Genomic DNA, 14255 nt, shown 5'->3' with positions numbered 1-14255 from the left:
CACCTGAATATCCGCATGGGGGCAGGTAAAGGAGTAAGTCTTGACCTTTGTCCCAAACCACTCATAAAAATCAATTCAAGGTGAAATCAAAGACCTAAAACATAACAGTTTAAATTATATATGAAGGTTCCACAAAAAAAAAAAAGATACAGTATCTTTGTGACTTTGAAGTTGGCAAAGATTCCTTAATATATAAAAAACACTAAACAAAAAACTAAAAGAAACAAAATGCAATAACCATTAAAAAAAAAAAAAGACAAATTGGACTCTATTCAAATTTAAGACTTCAAAAGATACCATTTGGGAAATGTAAAAAGGGAGCCGCAGATTAGGAGAAAATGTTCACAATGCATATTGGGGGAAACGACTCATTTCCACAACAGGAAGGACTCCTACAAATCAACAATATGATGTTAAACAACCTAATTTGGACAACAGACACTTCACAAATAGAACAGCCCATGTGCACATGAAAAAAGGCACGTCTCGTCATCAGTAGTCATCTGCAACATGCAAATTAAAGCCACAATGATAGCACTTTACACTCACTAGAATGGCTAAAATTAAAAAGACTTTCAATACCACAGGCTGGTGAGATCATGTTCCAACTGGAACTTTCAGAAATTGCCAATCCAAGTACGAAACAGTACAGCCACACTGAAAATAGACTGTGAGTTTCTTACGAAGGTAAAACATATACCTACCCTACGACCTAGCAGCTCCCACTGTGGGGTGTGGACCCAAAGGAAACCAAAATATACGTTCGTAACAAAGTGTTGTATAAGAAGATTCATGGCAGTGTTAGTCATAATAGCCAAACACTGAAAGCAAGCCACTGCCTTTCAACAGATTAAACACTGCGGTACTTCCACATTATTGAGCAGTACCCAGCAATAAAAACGGATAAATTACTGACATGTACTACAACACGGACGACCCTCAGAAACATTACGTTGATTTTAAGAATCCACTTGCCAAAAAATACACATTATAATTCCATTCGTATGAAATTCTAGAACAGGCAAAACTAAACTAGCGACAGCAACTAAAACAACTGTTTCCTGGCTGTGGGGGGCACTGCTGGCTAGACACGGACACGGTGAACTCATCAGGGTGAGGAACATGGCCGGTATGTATCTTAATTTGGGTGGTGGAGAAGGGTTTTTTTTTTAACATCCATCAATGCGCGCTAAACTCATTTAGCAAATTTGTTCAAAATCATTACATTAAACGTAAATCATCCTTTAAAATGGTAAAATTCATTGGCTGCGTATCATAGCCGTACAAAAGTTGCATGAAACAGAAATAACATTTAAATAAAAATAAATACCTTTGTCCATCTACAAAGCTTCACCCCGGAGTGGCTCCCAATCAACTTATACCCTAAACAGAAAAACAAAGAACACAACATTGAATTGATTCAAAGCCTCATATTAAAAAGTGATTAAAAAACTGTAACAAAATCATTTTTCTTTCCTTAAATGACGGCAGGCAACAACCCAGTGGCAAAAAAACAGGTAAACAGGTTTAAAGGTTTACTTCACCAGGATGATCAAATACCTTAAAATGTATATGCATCTAATAACACAAACTAGAAATACATAAGGAAACAAGAGGCTAATCCAAAATCGTAATAACTTTTCACATCTTTCAGTATCTAACAGATCCCACAGACAAAAACTCACTGGAGTTCTAAGACCTAAACAGCACAGTAAAGGTGACAAAGAACACAGAGTACTACACGCGACACCTACAGAATGCACACGCTTTTGGAGGACCCAGGGAAACTTTTTAAAAACAAAAACAAAAAACACATGCTGGGCCGTAAAGCGAAAGCAAGAACGACAGACTGGGGAACTCTCATCAGTGATCTTTGAAAAAAGATGAAGCATCAGACGGGCAAAAGAAGATCGAAATAAGGAAACACTGGCCCAGGAAGTGGAAGGTAAAGTTCTAGGAACCACAACCTAACATGAACTCTCAGCACCACTCCGTAACCCAGCATTTAGAATTCGTGAGCCACGGAAGACACAAAAAGCGTGGAAAGGCCGTGCCGAAGCGACCACATTTCCTTCTGTAATGAACCAGAAGAGCAGACAAGAACACTGTGATTTCAGGAAGTGCTGAATGAAGCTTCTCACGGGGCTTCAAGTAATAAGCCACGATCAGGAGTCTCTTACACAAAAGACTCTGGACTTGCAGACGAATGAGGCAAAAGGAGAAATCTAGTCTGGATGGTGGCATAAGTGGCTCCGTGGCTGGTTAAACACCCATATTCACAGGGTGATCATTCACGGGACAGCGTCAATGTGGATTACAAGTCTCTAGCGGCAATGTCACACGGCCTCGTCTTTTACCCTCTTCCACATTCACGTTAACATCCTGCACATTAAAAAGCTCTCCGTATCTATCTGAAGACAGAACTGAGTCCAACGGAGTGAGTAAGCTCAGACACAGAACGAGCATTTAAAAGATTCCCGGAGAAAATTCTAGTTCTTCTTTTGGATTTCTACACTCTATGTTCTTGAGACCATTACCATAGAAATCACAGTCTATTATGTTAGTGCTTCATATTCTTCTCTTCCAAGATACACAGGGTTTTACAAAATTTCCATTTAGACAGGTATGAAGAAGACCGCAAAGCACAGGACGGACAGGCCTGCGGCTGACCACCGTGCCAAGATAAGCCGGAGGTCTGCAGCCGCTAAAAACCACAGTGCACGATTCTGTTCTAACCAGGATTAAGTGACAGAAGATTCACTCTCCCACCTGAAATGCCAAAAATGGGACAAAATATATGAACCAACGGTTTCCAAGACATGAAACATCAGGCAACAAGGGACAGTAACAGCGAGACGGGAAACACCCAAGATGAGCCCTACCGTTCCCAGAGCTCGCTGCCTCGCAAGTTCCCAGGTCGTGCCGCGGGAAGGGACAGTCCGCGAACGGCTCGGTACTCTCTGAGGTGAGGACATGAAAGCCAAGGGTCCGGGGAGCCCGCGTGGCTAGAGACTGCGGAATGGATACCACAGAATCAAGAGCTACGCAGAGATTCAACCCAAGAATCCGGGGAGGATTCCCAGGAATCTCTAGCCGAGGACTGCCTAGTGCGACAGTGAGAGAAGAACTCATGGAGAATGAGAAAGAATCATCTGAAAGGCCTAGAGGTACGCCTGGCGCTCAGCTGGCTGGGAACCGTGCCTGGTCGTACCAGTCGGAAGCTTAAGATTCACAAGGCACTGACGCCCCGATAATCAGAAGTAATTAGCCTTACAGTGGGTAAGCTCTGGTCTCACTTGACAAGTCATAAAAGCCAGATTAAAAGGCTCAAACTGTTTCCAAGTAACTGCTCTTCATCTTAGAACTAAGCTTAAGAATGTTTATAGGAATACAAAAATATCTAGCACCCAATAAGGTAAAATTAGATCTGGCATGCCCTCAAAGATTACCAAGCATGCAACACGACCAATGAAGAAATAACCCAGCAACCAAACTGATCCAGAAATGACACAGGGGTTGAAGTACATTAAAAGAGTTGTAACGGGGCACCTGGTAGCCCAGCGGGTTAAAGCCTCTGCCTTCGGCTCAGGTCATGGTCTCAGGGTCCTGGGATCGAGCCCCGCATCGGGCTCTCTGCTCGGCAGGGAGCCTGCTTCCTTCTCTCTCTCTGCCTGCCTCTCTGCCTACTTGTGATCTCTGTCAAATAAATAAAATCTTAAAAAAAAATAGTTGTTAATTATAATTTGTAGGCTCAAAAAGTTAAGGAGAGACATGGAGACTATAAAAAGACCCAAATTCAACTTCCACAGATGAAAACAATAAACCCGGAAGCTGAAAACCGCACTAGATAGAATTAATGGGAGAGCAGACATCAGAGAAAAAAGATTACTACATCAGACCCAAAGACACAGCAACAGAAGCTACGCAAAAATGAAAGCTAGAACAGAAAAAAGAATTTTAAATGAAAAGAGTATCCGTGAGCTATAGGTCAGATTCATGAAACTGAAGTCCCCAAGGAAAAGGAGAGGGAGGCAGTGACGGAAAAATATTTGAAGAAATAATGGCCAAAATTTGTCCAAATTTGATTACAACTATAAAATCCACAGAACCAGGAAGCTCAACAAATCCCAAGTAAAAGCAACATGAAGAAGACTCCGTTGAAACACACTGTAACTGAAATGCTCAGGATCAGTAATCAAGAGAAGATCTCAGAGGTAGCCCAAGGGTGAAAACATCACATGGAAAGGAACAAACGAAAGACGGGAACGGAAGCTTCATCCGAGGCAACGGGCGCAAGTTGACACCTAGAAGGCGCCCAAAGAGAAAAAGGCGTCAACCGACGAGTCCACACCCATCAAACAACAGCCTTCAAAAATGAAGGCAAAATAAAGCCTCTTTCAGAGACACAAAAGCTGAAATGATTAATCACCAAAAAGCCCACACGACACAAAATGCCAAACGCAGCCCATGAGGCAGGAAGAAAGGGCGGCCGGGCAAACACCGACCTACGCAAAGGAACGAGAAGCCCCAAGAGTGGTACCTACCTGCGTCAGTTCTGTAAGATTGTCACCAATTATTTTAATTAATTCAATAAATTTACATAAATAATTATGTAAGATTGTTACTAATTATTTTAATTTAATTGAATCCATGACTGACTATTCAAACCAAAATAACAACAGCGTAGTGTAGGTTCATAACACGCATGAAAGTTATAACACGCGTGAAAGTTATAACACGCGTGAAAGTTATAACACGCGTGAAAGTTATAACACGCGTGAAAGTCAAACGCGTAGCAACTGCTTAGAGGCTGGCAAGGGGCAAGAGATGTTATTCCTGAAGCCGCTTCTCCCGCAGGAAGCGGTGTATCATCTCAAAGATACACTGGGACAGGATACAGAGACACAGTGTAAAACCACCAACAACCACCAAATGACAAGACAGTGCTGCAACTAACGAGCCAACAAGGCTATAAAACCGAATCATAAAAAAGTAATGTAAGGAAGGCAGAAAACAGGAAAGAAGGAAATCAAAGAACACACGAAACAAGTAGAAAACAAACAACTAGAGGAAAGATTTGACCCCATCACAAAATCACTCTAAATAGTAAATCATCTCAATGTCCTTATTAAAAAGCATATTACTTACATCTATTATATATATAAGCACAAACATTATACAAATATATGCACATGACCTGAATATTCCTGTCTGACTCCTCTAAGAGGCTGATGGTTCCTTGAAGGGGATACTGTATGTTTGTCTGCATTGCCACAACTATTACACAAAAGCTTCTCAATAAATACAGAAAGACTCGAGTGAGGGGAGGAAGTCAGTCTACTGACTCCCAACTGACCACTCTTTCTTTACAAGAAATCAAAACTATTATTTGATCTCACATTATAGCTTCCTTAGTAAGTGATGACCACAGAACCCCAGACATATGCTACAGAAAACACTTCTAATCGGTCCAGCCTCATAGCAACACGAGCTTTTTCCTGCATTTAATAACTTCCACTTAATAAACGACGATACATAAAGAAGCCCGCGACGGCATCTTCCGTCTGCATACCCGAGCCACACTGACGCAACGACCCAATAAACCAAGCAGAGGGGAAACGTGCTGGCCCGGCAGCCCACACACCAGTGATCCGCGGGAACAAGACGGGGCTCCCTTGACAGCGACAGTGACGCGCTGACACAGCTGCTGGGCTGACCCCAGAAGGACCTCCTAACCCTTCTGCCCCCGTGGCAGTCCCAAGTTAGGCTTCCTCGTCGAGCTATGAAATCGGAAGGCTTGCGAGGGTCGTCCTGGGACGGCCCCGCCCGAGGATCCGCACCTTGCTTCGTGAGGGCTTCCCGGAGAGCGGGGGTTATCATAGCTCTTGGCTCGCCGGGGTCGTTCCTCCCCGAGCTCCTGACCAAGCCGCTCTTCTCTTGCTGCTCCTTCTCTCTCTGCACGAAAATTAAAAGAACAAGTCAGCACGGGCAAGGGCACGAGAGTAACAGCATAGCACTCGCGACCACACAGCGGCGAGGACACGGCTCTCGCGAACCCCGGCCCCCAGACCCGGGCTCCTCCAAAGCGATCATGTCCCCAGCCAGACGGCGATCGAAGAACTGTCGGCCTCACTTTTCTTTTTTCTTTCCAAAAAAGTAACTGCGCACTCAAACACATACACCCACCAAATGTAAATCAACAATCCACTCATCGAGCTGCCAATTATCCTTAGCAATCTGAGGGCAGACAGCTGCCAAAATTCATCAAGTCATTTCTCTGAATTTCAATCTCCTCACCTGAAAAGGGAGGAAGGTAGCATCTGGGGAGCAGGGATGTGTTAAGATTAAAAGAAATAAATCACCAGGCACTAAGCCTGATACATAACAGACTTCAGTGAGATGTAAGGCTGCTGGTTATTATATCTGCAAAGCCCCCAAACAAGTCAAAATAGTACTCTGAGCCATTTGCTCGGAGACCAAATTACTCCTCCACCTGTCGCCCTGATGGCTCCTTCTAGAAGATCCTGTGGGGAAAATGTGTCTTCAGTGAAAAAAAGAAATCTGAAGGATAACACGAGACTGACTGTGTCTCGTTGTGACTGCGGCCCCCAGAAAGTTCAGCAGCACAATGACAACCGCGTAAAGCCTTGCCGTGGATTCTCTGTACGTGGCTTCTCACTGCACAAAGACCTTCACCATTTAAACTCATTTCTTCCTCTTTTTAAATCTTACCATATACACGTAATTTTAAGTTCTCTCAATGTCTTTTCGCAAGGTGGTGCAATGCTAATCAGTAATTCCGAGGAAACACACAACATCTGTGTTACCCTTCAAAGGAGACACTTAGCAGGTCTTACTAGGAGATGCAGAAATTCAACATAATTCACCCTGGCAGCGGCCCCACCACCAAACCCATTTCCAGTGCCCAGTCCCTAGCAATCAGTAAGCAAACCTAACAGTAATACCCTTTCTGCCTAAAAGTGGAAACACCTCAGAGACCACAGGGTGACTGACATCTGCAGCCAACTGAGACAGACAGAAGGGTGGTCCGTGTTTGAAGCTGACGGGGACTCACTGTATCATTCTGTCGACTTCTGTGAACATGCAAAGTTCTCTGTACAAAAAATGTAAAACAGATTATAAATTTTTTAGAAAGAAACAGAAAGGCTTGTAAGCCAAATAAATTTGGAGTTGATTTCTCTACCTTCCCTGTTACTTCAAGGATTTGCTCCAAAAAGGAAGTCAGTGAAAAAGCACTTTAGAGAATCAAAGGGATCAAATGAGAAACAACGAACCCAAGTTAGCTCTACCTGTCCTAAGTCAGCGCTCCCAGTTACTAAATATAATCCAAATGCAAAGCTAATGAACAATTTTGCTTCTGTTAATACAGTTCTCAACTACACATTTTCAGATAAAGCTGAAAAAATTTATAAATAAGCATCAATGATTTTCTCATCCATCATAAAATCCGTTTCATGCTGGGTATTTTATTTAAAAAATTCAGAAGTTTCAGTTAGTCTTTTAAAATATTTAAAATCGGGGCACCTGGGTGGCTCAGTTGGTTCAACACCTGACTCCTGATTTTGGCTCAGGTCACAGTCTCAGGGTTGTGGGATCCAGTCCTGCGCTGGGCTCAGCACTGAGCACGAAGACTGCTTGGGCTTCTGTGTCCCTTTCCCTCTGGCCCCCCCTCTACTCTCATGCTCTTCCTTGCTCGCTCTCTCTCAAAAAAATAAAAATAAAAATACAGTATTTTAAATCTATTTCCGATCCAAAAGCAAAGATGTGAGCTTAAAAAGGAAGTGTGTGGTACAGCAAGATGAGCGGACCTTGACAGCGAGTCAGGGTCTCTGGGGTCACGGCACGGCAAGTTACTAGAACTCCCCACCAACCACGCGAGAAGGGCCGGGAGGTGGCAGCATCTGCTCTCCAAAACCTCTGTCTCCACAAAACATCACCAGCTTGGCTGCTCCCCCACGGGCCACATCGATCCAAAGCTGGACTCAGAGCTCCAGGGACACCCACTCGTGGTTAAAAAGACACACTCTGACCCCCATGAAATGCAGACTCCTAAAACGGTGGTCACGGAATACCATCCACGCCCCACTACTAGAGAAGCTGTCCAGGAGAAAATATGAGTGTAGCTACTGCATTTCAACCATTTACATACAAAATGTCGATGGGAAGCGATCAGAGCCCATGATGAAAGGTCTTGAGCGTTCAGGACAAACACGCCCCGCTCGTTCTCTGCGGCAGTTCAGTCCCCTGCCTTCCGCGCGCGGCAGTTACGCTTTATTTCTGAAAAGGCAATGGTTCAGAACAGTCCCCAGGGAAAGGCAAAGCGCCATTCACATTCTAATCCTAATCTCCTGGGTGAGGACACTGTTCACTGTTTGCCCAGAATACAGTAACGAACAAACAGACGTCTGTACGGCGGTGACACAGCCTAAGCCGGAGTAAGTGAAAATTCCATGGCTGGCCACCCTGGATTCCTCCCTCCCCCGGACGCCCCGCTGGACAATGAGTGACCAGTTCTGAAGCTTCACTTCCCACAGGTTGGCTCAGTCCATCCACAAGGCCCTGGTTTCTCCAAAGGACAGGACAACTGTAAAAGCTAGCCTATCTCCCCGTCTCCAAGCTGTAATTCCATCCCTTTCCAACCCCCACACCCACCACACCTGCCCTGAAAGAAAATGCACGTCCCCTCCAAGCTGCTGCACCCCACAAGCAAAGAGGAAAGCTGCTTAGAAGCTGACTTCTAGGCATTTAGGAAAATGACTATAAATAAGTGAAAAGTCCTTGAAAAACAGACAGGACTATATTAATCTTACACAATCTTGGGAGCAAAAGTGGTACTAACTCCCTTTTAAGAAAGAAGATACTAACAATATCAGCTAATTCACTTCCATACTGTCATCCCAGAAACCGCAGTCCCATCCCAATTATCAACTAGGAAATAAACAAGGCAAAAAAGAAAGTCATCCGTTAAAAATTTGAAGGTAAAATTCCACCCAGCCAGGGGCCAAACAGGTGTTTTGCCACAAACAAGGTTTTCATTACCAAAGTATACAGACGTTTCTTCTGGGAAAAACAATCTGTTTAAATCTGTTTATTTTATTGATCCTTGCTTTACCATCCAGTGACTCCCTCCCTCAACAAGCCACGCAGGAAGCCGTCGCCAGGCTCTCCGGAGAGGTCGTTCTCCTTTACAGTCAGTTGGCTCGAGCCTGGGGCCTTGCTGGCCCAGGGTGGCACGCAGCCAATGTCTGGCCGAACAAATGAATGCCTCAAAACGTGCGCACAGCTACTCCCAGCTCGGGAAATGCCCATCTCACTTCTCTCCACAATGATTCTAGATCTGGCAACCTTCAATATTAAAAACTCTCCTTCGGGTACTGAAACTAAAACTCCTTCTCCTGCAATTTAACCCCACTTCTGCGGGGTCCTATTTCTTTAAGAAAGGAACCCCCGTGGGGCGCCTGGGTGTGCCAGCCCTTATGCGTCTGTCCTGCACTGTCCTGGGATCAAGCTCACTCTGGGCTCCCTGCTCAGGGGGGAGCCTGCTTCTCCCTCTGCCTCTGCTGCTCCCCCTGCTTGTGCGCTCTATTTCTCTCTCTTCCTAACAAATAAATCTTTCACAAAAAAAAAAAAAAAAAAGAATTCCAGAACTCACTGTAACAGCGCTCCTGGCTACAAAGGCCATGGGTAAGACAGGCTGGTTTAAAGGCAGTGTCTTGGGGTTGAAGGCCTGTGTCACCTGTGTTTCTGGGTGAATTAAATACCCAAATCCTTAAAAATAGTAACGAAAGGAGAACAGCTGCACGTTATTCCGCTGCAGTACTATGCAACTTTGTAATCAGAACCGGACACACCGAGATACCTCTGTAAATTGAAATGCTTCTCTGGTGAGTAATTACCAAGCATTCACCATTTATTTCCAAAACGAACGATACTAATATCACTGTCTGTCTGCTTAACCGGAACATGCTGTGGGGAGTATTTAACAACATTAATTTACTGCAGGGAAAAAAAGGAACATTCTGCTCTACATTTATAAATCGCAACCAAGAGAAAAACAAAAAAATAAACAACCTAAGAACGGCCGGGCTCTGGCTAACTCCTTGGGCCCTACCCAAACTCTTCAGATTCTCTTCTAAAAACCACTACTCCGGGGCGCCTGGGTGGCTCAGTGGGTTAAAGCCGCTGCCTTCGGCTCAGGTTATGATCCCAGTGTCCTGGGATCAAGCCCCGCATCGGGCTCTCTGCTCAGCGGGAAGCCTGCTTCCTCCCTTCTCTCTCTGCCTGCCTCTCTGCCTACTTGTGATCTGTCAAATAAATAAATAAAATCTTTAAAAAAAAAAAAAAAAACCACTGCTCCCCTGGAGGGTGAAACAGAGACAGAGTCTAGCCTTGACCCCACTTTGGACAAATTGCTGTACTTCTCTACACCTGCTTCCTGCCCTGTAAAACGGTAAAACAGCGACGGTAACAGTATGGATATCAGGGTCCGTGTGGGGACCAAATGAGACAATCCAATGTGTACTTCGATCTCTCCTAATATCCTGAACCTGTACTGGACCTACCCTCTTTCCCCACAGCCCTAAACTCCCCATCCTATTCGATCGAATCGCACTGCTTCCCAACGCCTATAGGTTAAAGGTCACAGCCCCACGACAGAGAACGAAAAGGCCTCCCGCATCTTGCCCCTGCCTCGCCTTCCTTCCCTCTTTCACTGCACACCTGCCCACCCCCCACTCGAAACTCTGGACACATCACACTGTTTAGGAGTTCCCCAAACATGCCGTGCTCCCCGGCACGCCAGCCCTCTGCTTCTGCATCTACCTTCCTGCCTTCCAACGTGTCACACGTTGGCTCTCTGGTTCGCGGACATCGCTGCGACCCCTCGAACTCTCTTCAGCCCTGGAACTACCGTCTTGGATCCTGCTCCGGAAGACGGGAGGCAGAACACCATGGTGGTGCACCAGGCCACCAGACTCATGCTGCTCGAAGACATCTCATACGAAAATGGCTCACGGTTACCACGTGCACACCACAAGGCAGGCAGCGGAACACAGTGCGCACGTGAGTGAGCTCCGCCTCCCCAACTTCACAAGCAGCTACTTCTGTCCTCTCCCACTTGAGACGGGAAAACAAAATGACAGAGTAAAGTGACATGCCAACAGACACACAGGCTGAGACAGCGTGACTCCGTGGGAATCGGGGACGCTACTCAAAAAAAGGTCCTACAGCAGGAGTTCTGCGGCCCAACACTCGCAAGCGCTCGCGCTCGTCTGCAGCAACAGCTCGGGCGAGTCCGTGCACCCGGGACAAGAATCAGGCGGAACTAGCACCTCGGGAGTGCGCAGGCACGGACGCCGAAGGAAATGCCAAAACATACACGAAAAAGAAAAGCCGGCAGTCGTACCACCCTCCACTGAGTTTACGACACTATGTCCGGTACAAAATGAAAACACAAGACACGCGCGGAAACCCTGCCACAGCTGAAATGAACAAAAACTGCTTATTTTCACGTCACACGGAAGCTGGGAAAACATTTATACTTATTTTTGCCCCAAATCTAATGACTTCATGAGGAACGTCTTATGAGAAACCTAAAATATCATAAATCAATGGCTTAAAGTTCATAAAATCCAAAATCATGTCATTTCAAAGAATCTTTTACAGAGCTGGCCAAAACGTCCATTTGCTCTCTCCAGTGCCCTCTAATGGACAGAAGATGAAAAGCCCAGGAAAAGTGAGCCCACGAATCACTCCGCTCTTGACCGGACACTTGGAATCTGCTGAATTCGATCTTCAGTGTTCTCAGTACACACACACACGCGCACACGCACACACGAGGTAACTGTGAAGGAAGGACTTGTTAACTTGTCTGTGGTAATCACTTCACAACGTATACATATATCATCACATAATATACCTTAAAAAAATCAGTGTGCAACATGAACATATAAAGTTTTTATTTATCAATCATACCTCAATAAAGCTAGAGAAAAACTCATTCCAAACTCTTCACTCACTACAAATAAAGTTTAAATATCTCCTCTTAGCCTTACGGAAAAATCCAGAAATCTATCTAAACCAGGGATCTCATACACAGCAATCTACCGTGTTTTAAGACAGTTCCGCCACTGAGAAATTACTTGGATTCTTCATTAAGAGTCATAAAATTGGGGCGCCTGGGTGGCTCAGCGGGTTGAGCCTCTGCCTTCGGCTCAGGTCATGATCTCAGGGTCCTGCCCTGCATCGGGCTCTCTGCTCAGCGGGGAGCCTGCTTCCTCCTCTCTCTCTGCCTGCCTCTCTGCTTACTCGTGATCTCTGTCTCTCAAATAAATAAATAAATTCTTTCAAAAAAAAAAGAGTCATAAAATTATACATTTGCTTTGACCCGGTGTACCAATGTGGGGAAAATATAACCTAAGATAATATCAATACATTTTTTAAAGTAAAAAAGGTCTCGGACCAGTGCTAATTTTAACAGCAGAAAGCCTGAAAGGGACTGGCCGGCCAGCTGTAGGAAAACGTACCAAAAGTCTAAGCAATCTCGCTTCTCACTTTGACGTGCGTCAGGCTGGGATTGTGACGCGCGGTCACGTGTGTTCTCATCTGACTCACACGGGTGAGGAAGGCGGAGGGCGCGGGCCCTTCTCTGCAGACAAGGCGATTAAGGCTGGGAGGGTTAAGCTGTGCCCTCGGATCACTGAGTTACACACTCACTGGGCCAAGGCCTGAACCCCCGCTGCACACACCTGTCATTCCCCACAGGCCCTCTGCCCGGGCTTCCGAAACACAGAGCTTCTAAAAACGACAGAAGCAACCGCGACACAGGCAAGTATTTAAAAACAAGCAACAAGAACGTCCAGCAATCTTAAATCGAGACAATAATTCTAGATACTACAGCTTGGGGTTGTACACTCAACAAGAATTCTTTTTGGTTCTGAGCTTTACAGAAGAAGCCGAATGAGCCAATATAAAAATGGATACAGGACGGCATGTACTAAAAATTGTGGCCCCGCCGAAAGAGAAGTCTGGCCTTTGCCCCCAGTTCCTGGAAAGTAACTTCTAAACTCCTGGAATTTCCTGCGTGAGAGCATGTCTGCTATTCACGGAGGGCCCCTCGGACCACACCAGACTGCAAGGGGTTTCGGGGGAGGCAGTGGAGACAGAGTTCAGACACACGGGGGCAGGGAGCCGGTCACGGCTACGTACTGAAGCCCCAGCAGAAACCCGACGGTGATGCTCAGATAAGCCTCCCGAGTTGGCAACACCCAGGTTCGCCGTCACATTATCGATGCTGAGGGCCGCACATCCTGGAGAATGAGTGAGTTCTTCCCAGACTCTGCTCTGTGCATCTCTCCCTTTGGCCAATTTTTCTGTTCCCCTTCCCAGCAACAGACCACAACCACGAGGATAACAGCTTTCGGGGAGTTCTCTGAGTCCTTCCTGCAAATTAGCAAACCTGAGGGTGGTTTTTCAGCCCCCCCCCAACAGCAAAACTTGCAGTTGGTGTCAGAAGTGAAAGCAGTCATGGGGACGATGCCCTCAGACCTTGTGGTTTATCGAATACCAGGCAGACCCAGAAAGAAATCGTCCACAGGAAAATAAAACAGTTCAATCTGACTCACAATGAAAGAAATACACATTAAATCAGGTTATTATTTTTCACCTGTCAGGCTGGCAAGCTAACACCTGTGGGTTGGCAAAGATATAGAGAAATCTCATCTCTCCTATAATAATAAATATAAATAACTTCAATTATTTATAAGACAATTTGGAAATATCCATTAAAACTACAAAATCCCCTTTGATCCAGAAATTTCAACTTTATGGGCGGCAAAAACTGTAAGAGCAACAATATTCAAACACCTACGTGTGGACCAGCAGGAGCCAAATACACTACGGGACACGGTCCTGGGCCACGACGCAAACGTGAAGGCGAGGTGGGCAGGTCCCTGTGCCGGCCCCGGAGAGCTGTCCCGTGAGAGGGAAGAAGGGGTCCGTAGACCCGAGAGTACAGAAAGATCCCAGCTGTGTAGCCAGAAACACAAAGTCGGGCCACACGCAGGTGTGTTCGTCGAGCCAGTGAAGCGCTTGGAAAAACACCGCCGACCTGTAAACCTCGGCCTCCCCCGCAAAGGAGACGGAGGAAGAAAGGGCCAGGGAGCCGCTCTTCAGATTTTCTAACACACGTAAACGGGGTATTAAGTTAAACCCAACTCCAAAGGGAGGGTCAGATC

General features: G+C 45.7%; 1 protein-coding gene across 2 annotated transcripts in view; it reads right to left on the bottom strand.

Annotated features, from left to right (window-relative positions):
* LOC308359310 (S-adenosyl-L-methionine-dependent tRNA 4-demethylwyosine synthase TYW1-like) overlaps window positions 1-14255 on the bottom strand; it is a 202991-nt gene that overhangs the window by 162419 nt on the left and 26317 nt on the right. For both annotated transcript variants that reach the window (XM_080830286.1, XM_080830285.1), the window contains exons 8-9: window positions 5841-5955; window positions 1331-1383 (exon numbers count right to left, since the gene is read on the bottom strand). In XM_080830286.1, the coding sequence (XP_080686412.1) occupies window positions 1331-1383; window positions 5841-5955 (168 nt within the window). The remainder of the gene's footprint in view (window positions 1-1330; window positions 1384-5840; window positions 5956-14255) is intronic.

This window comes from Martes martes, assembly GCF_963455335.1.
Source record: "Martes martes genome assembly, chromosome: 18".
NCBI lineage: Eukaryota > Metazoa > Chordata > Mammalia > Carnivora > Mustelidae > Martes > Martes martes.
The sequence above is the reverse complement of the archived record's forward strand: the minus strand, read 5'-3'. Positions and strand labels throughout refer to the sequence as shown.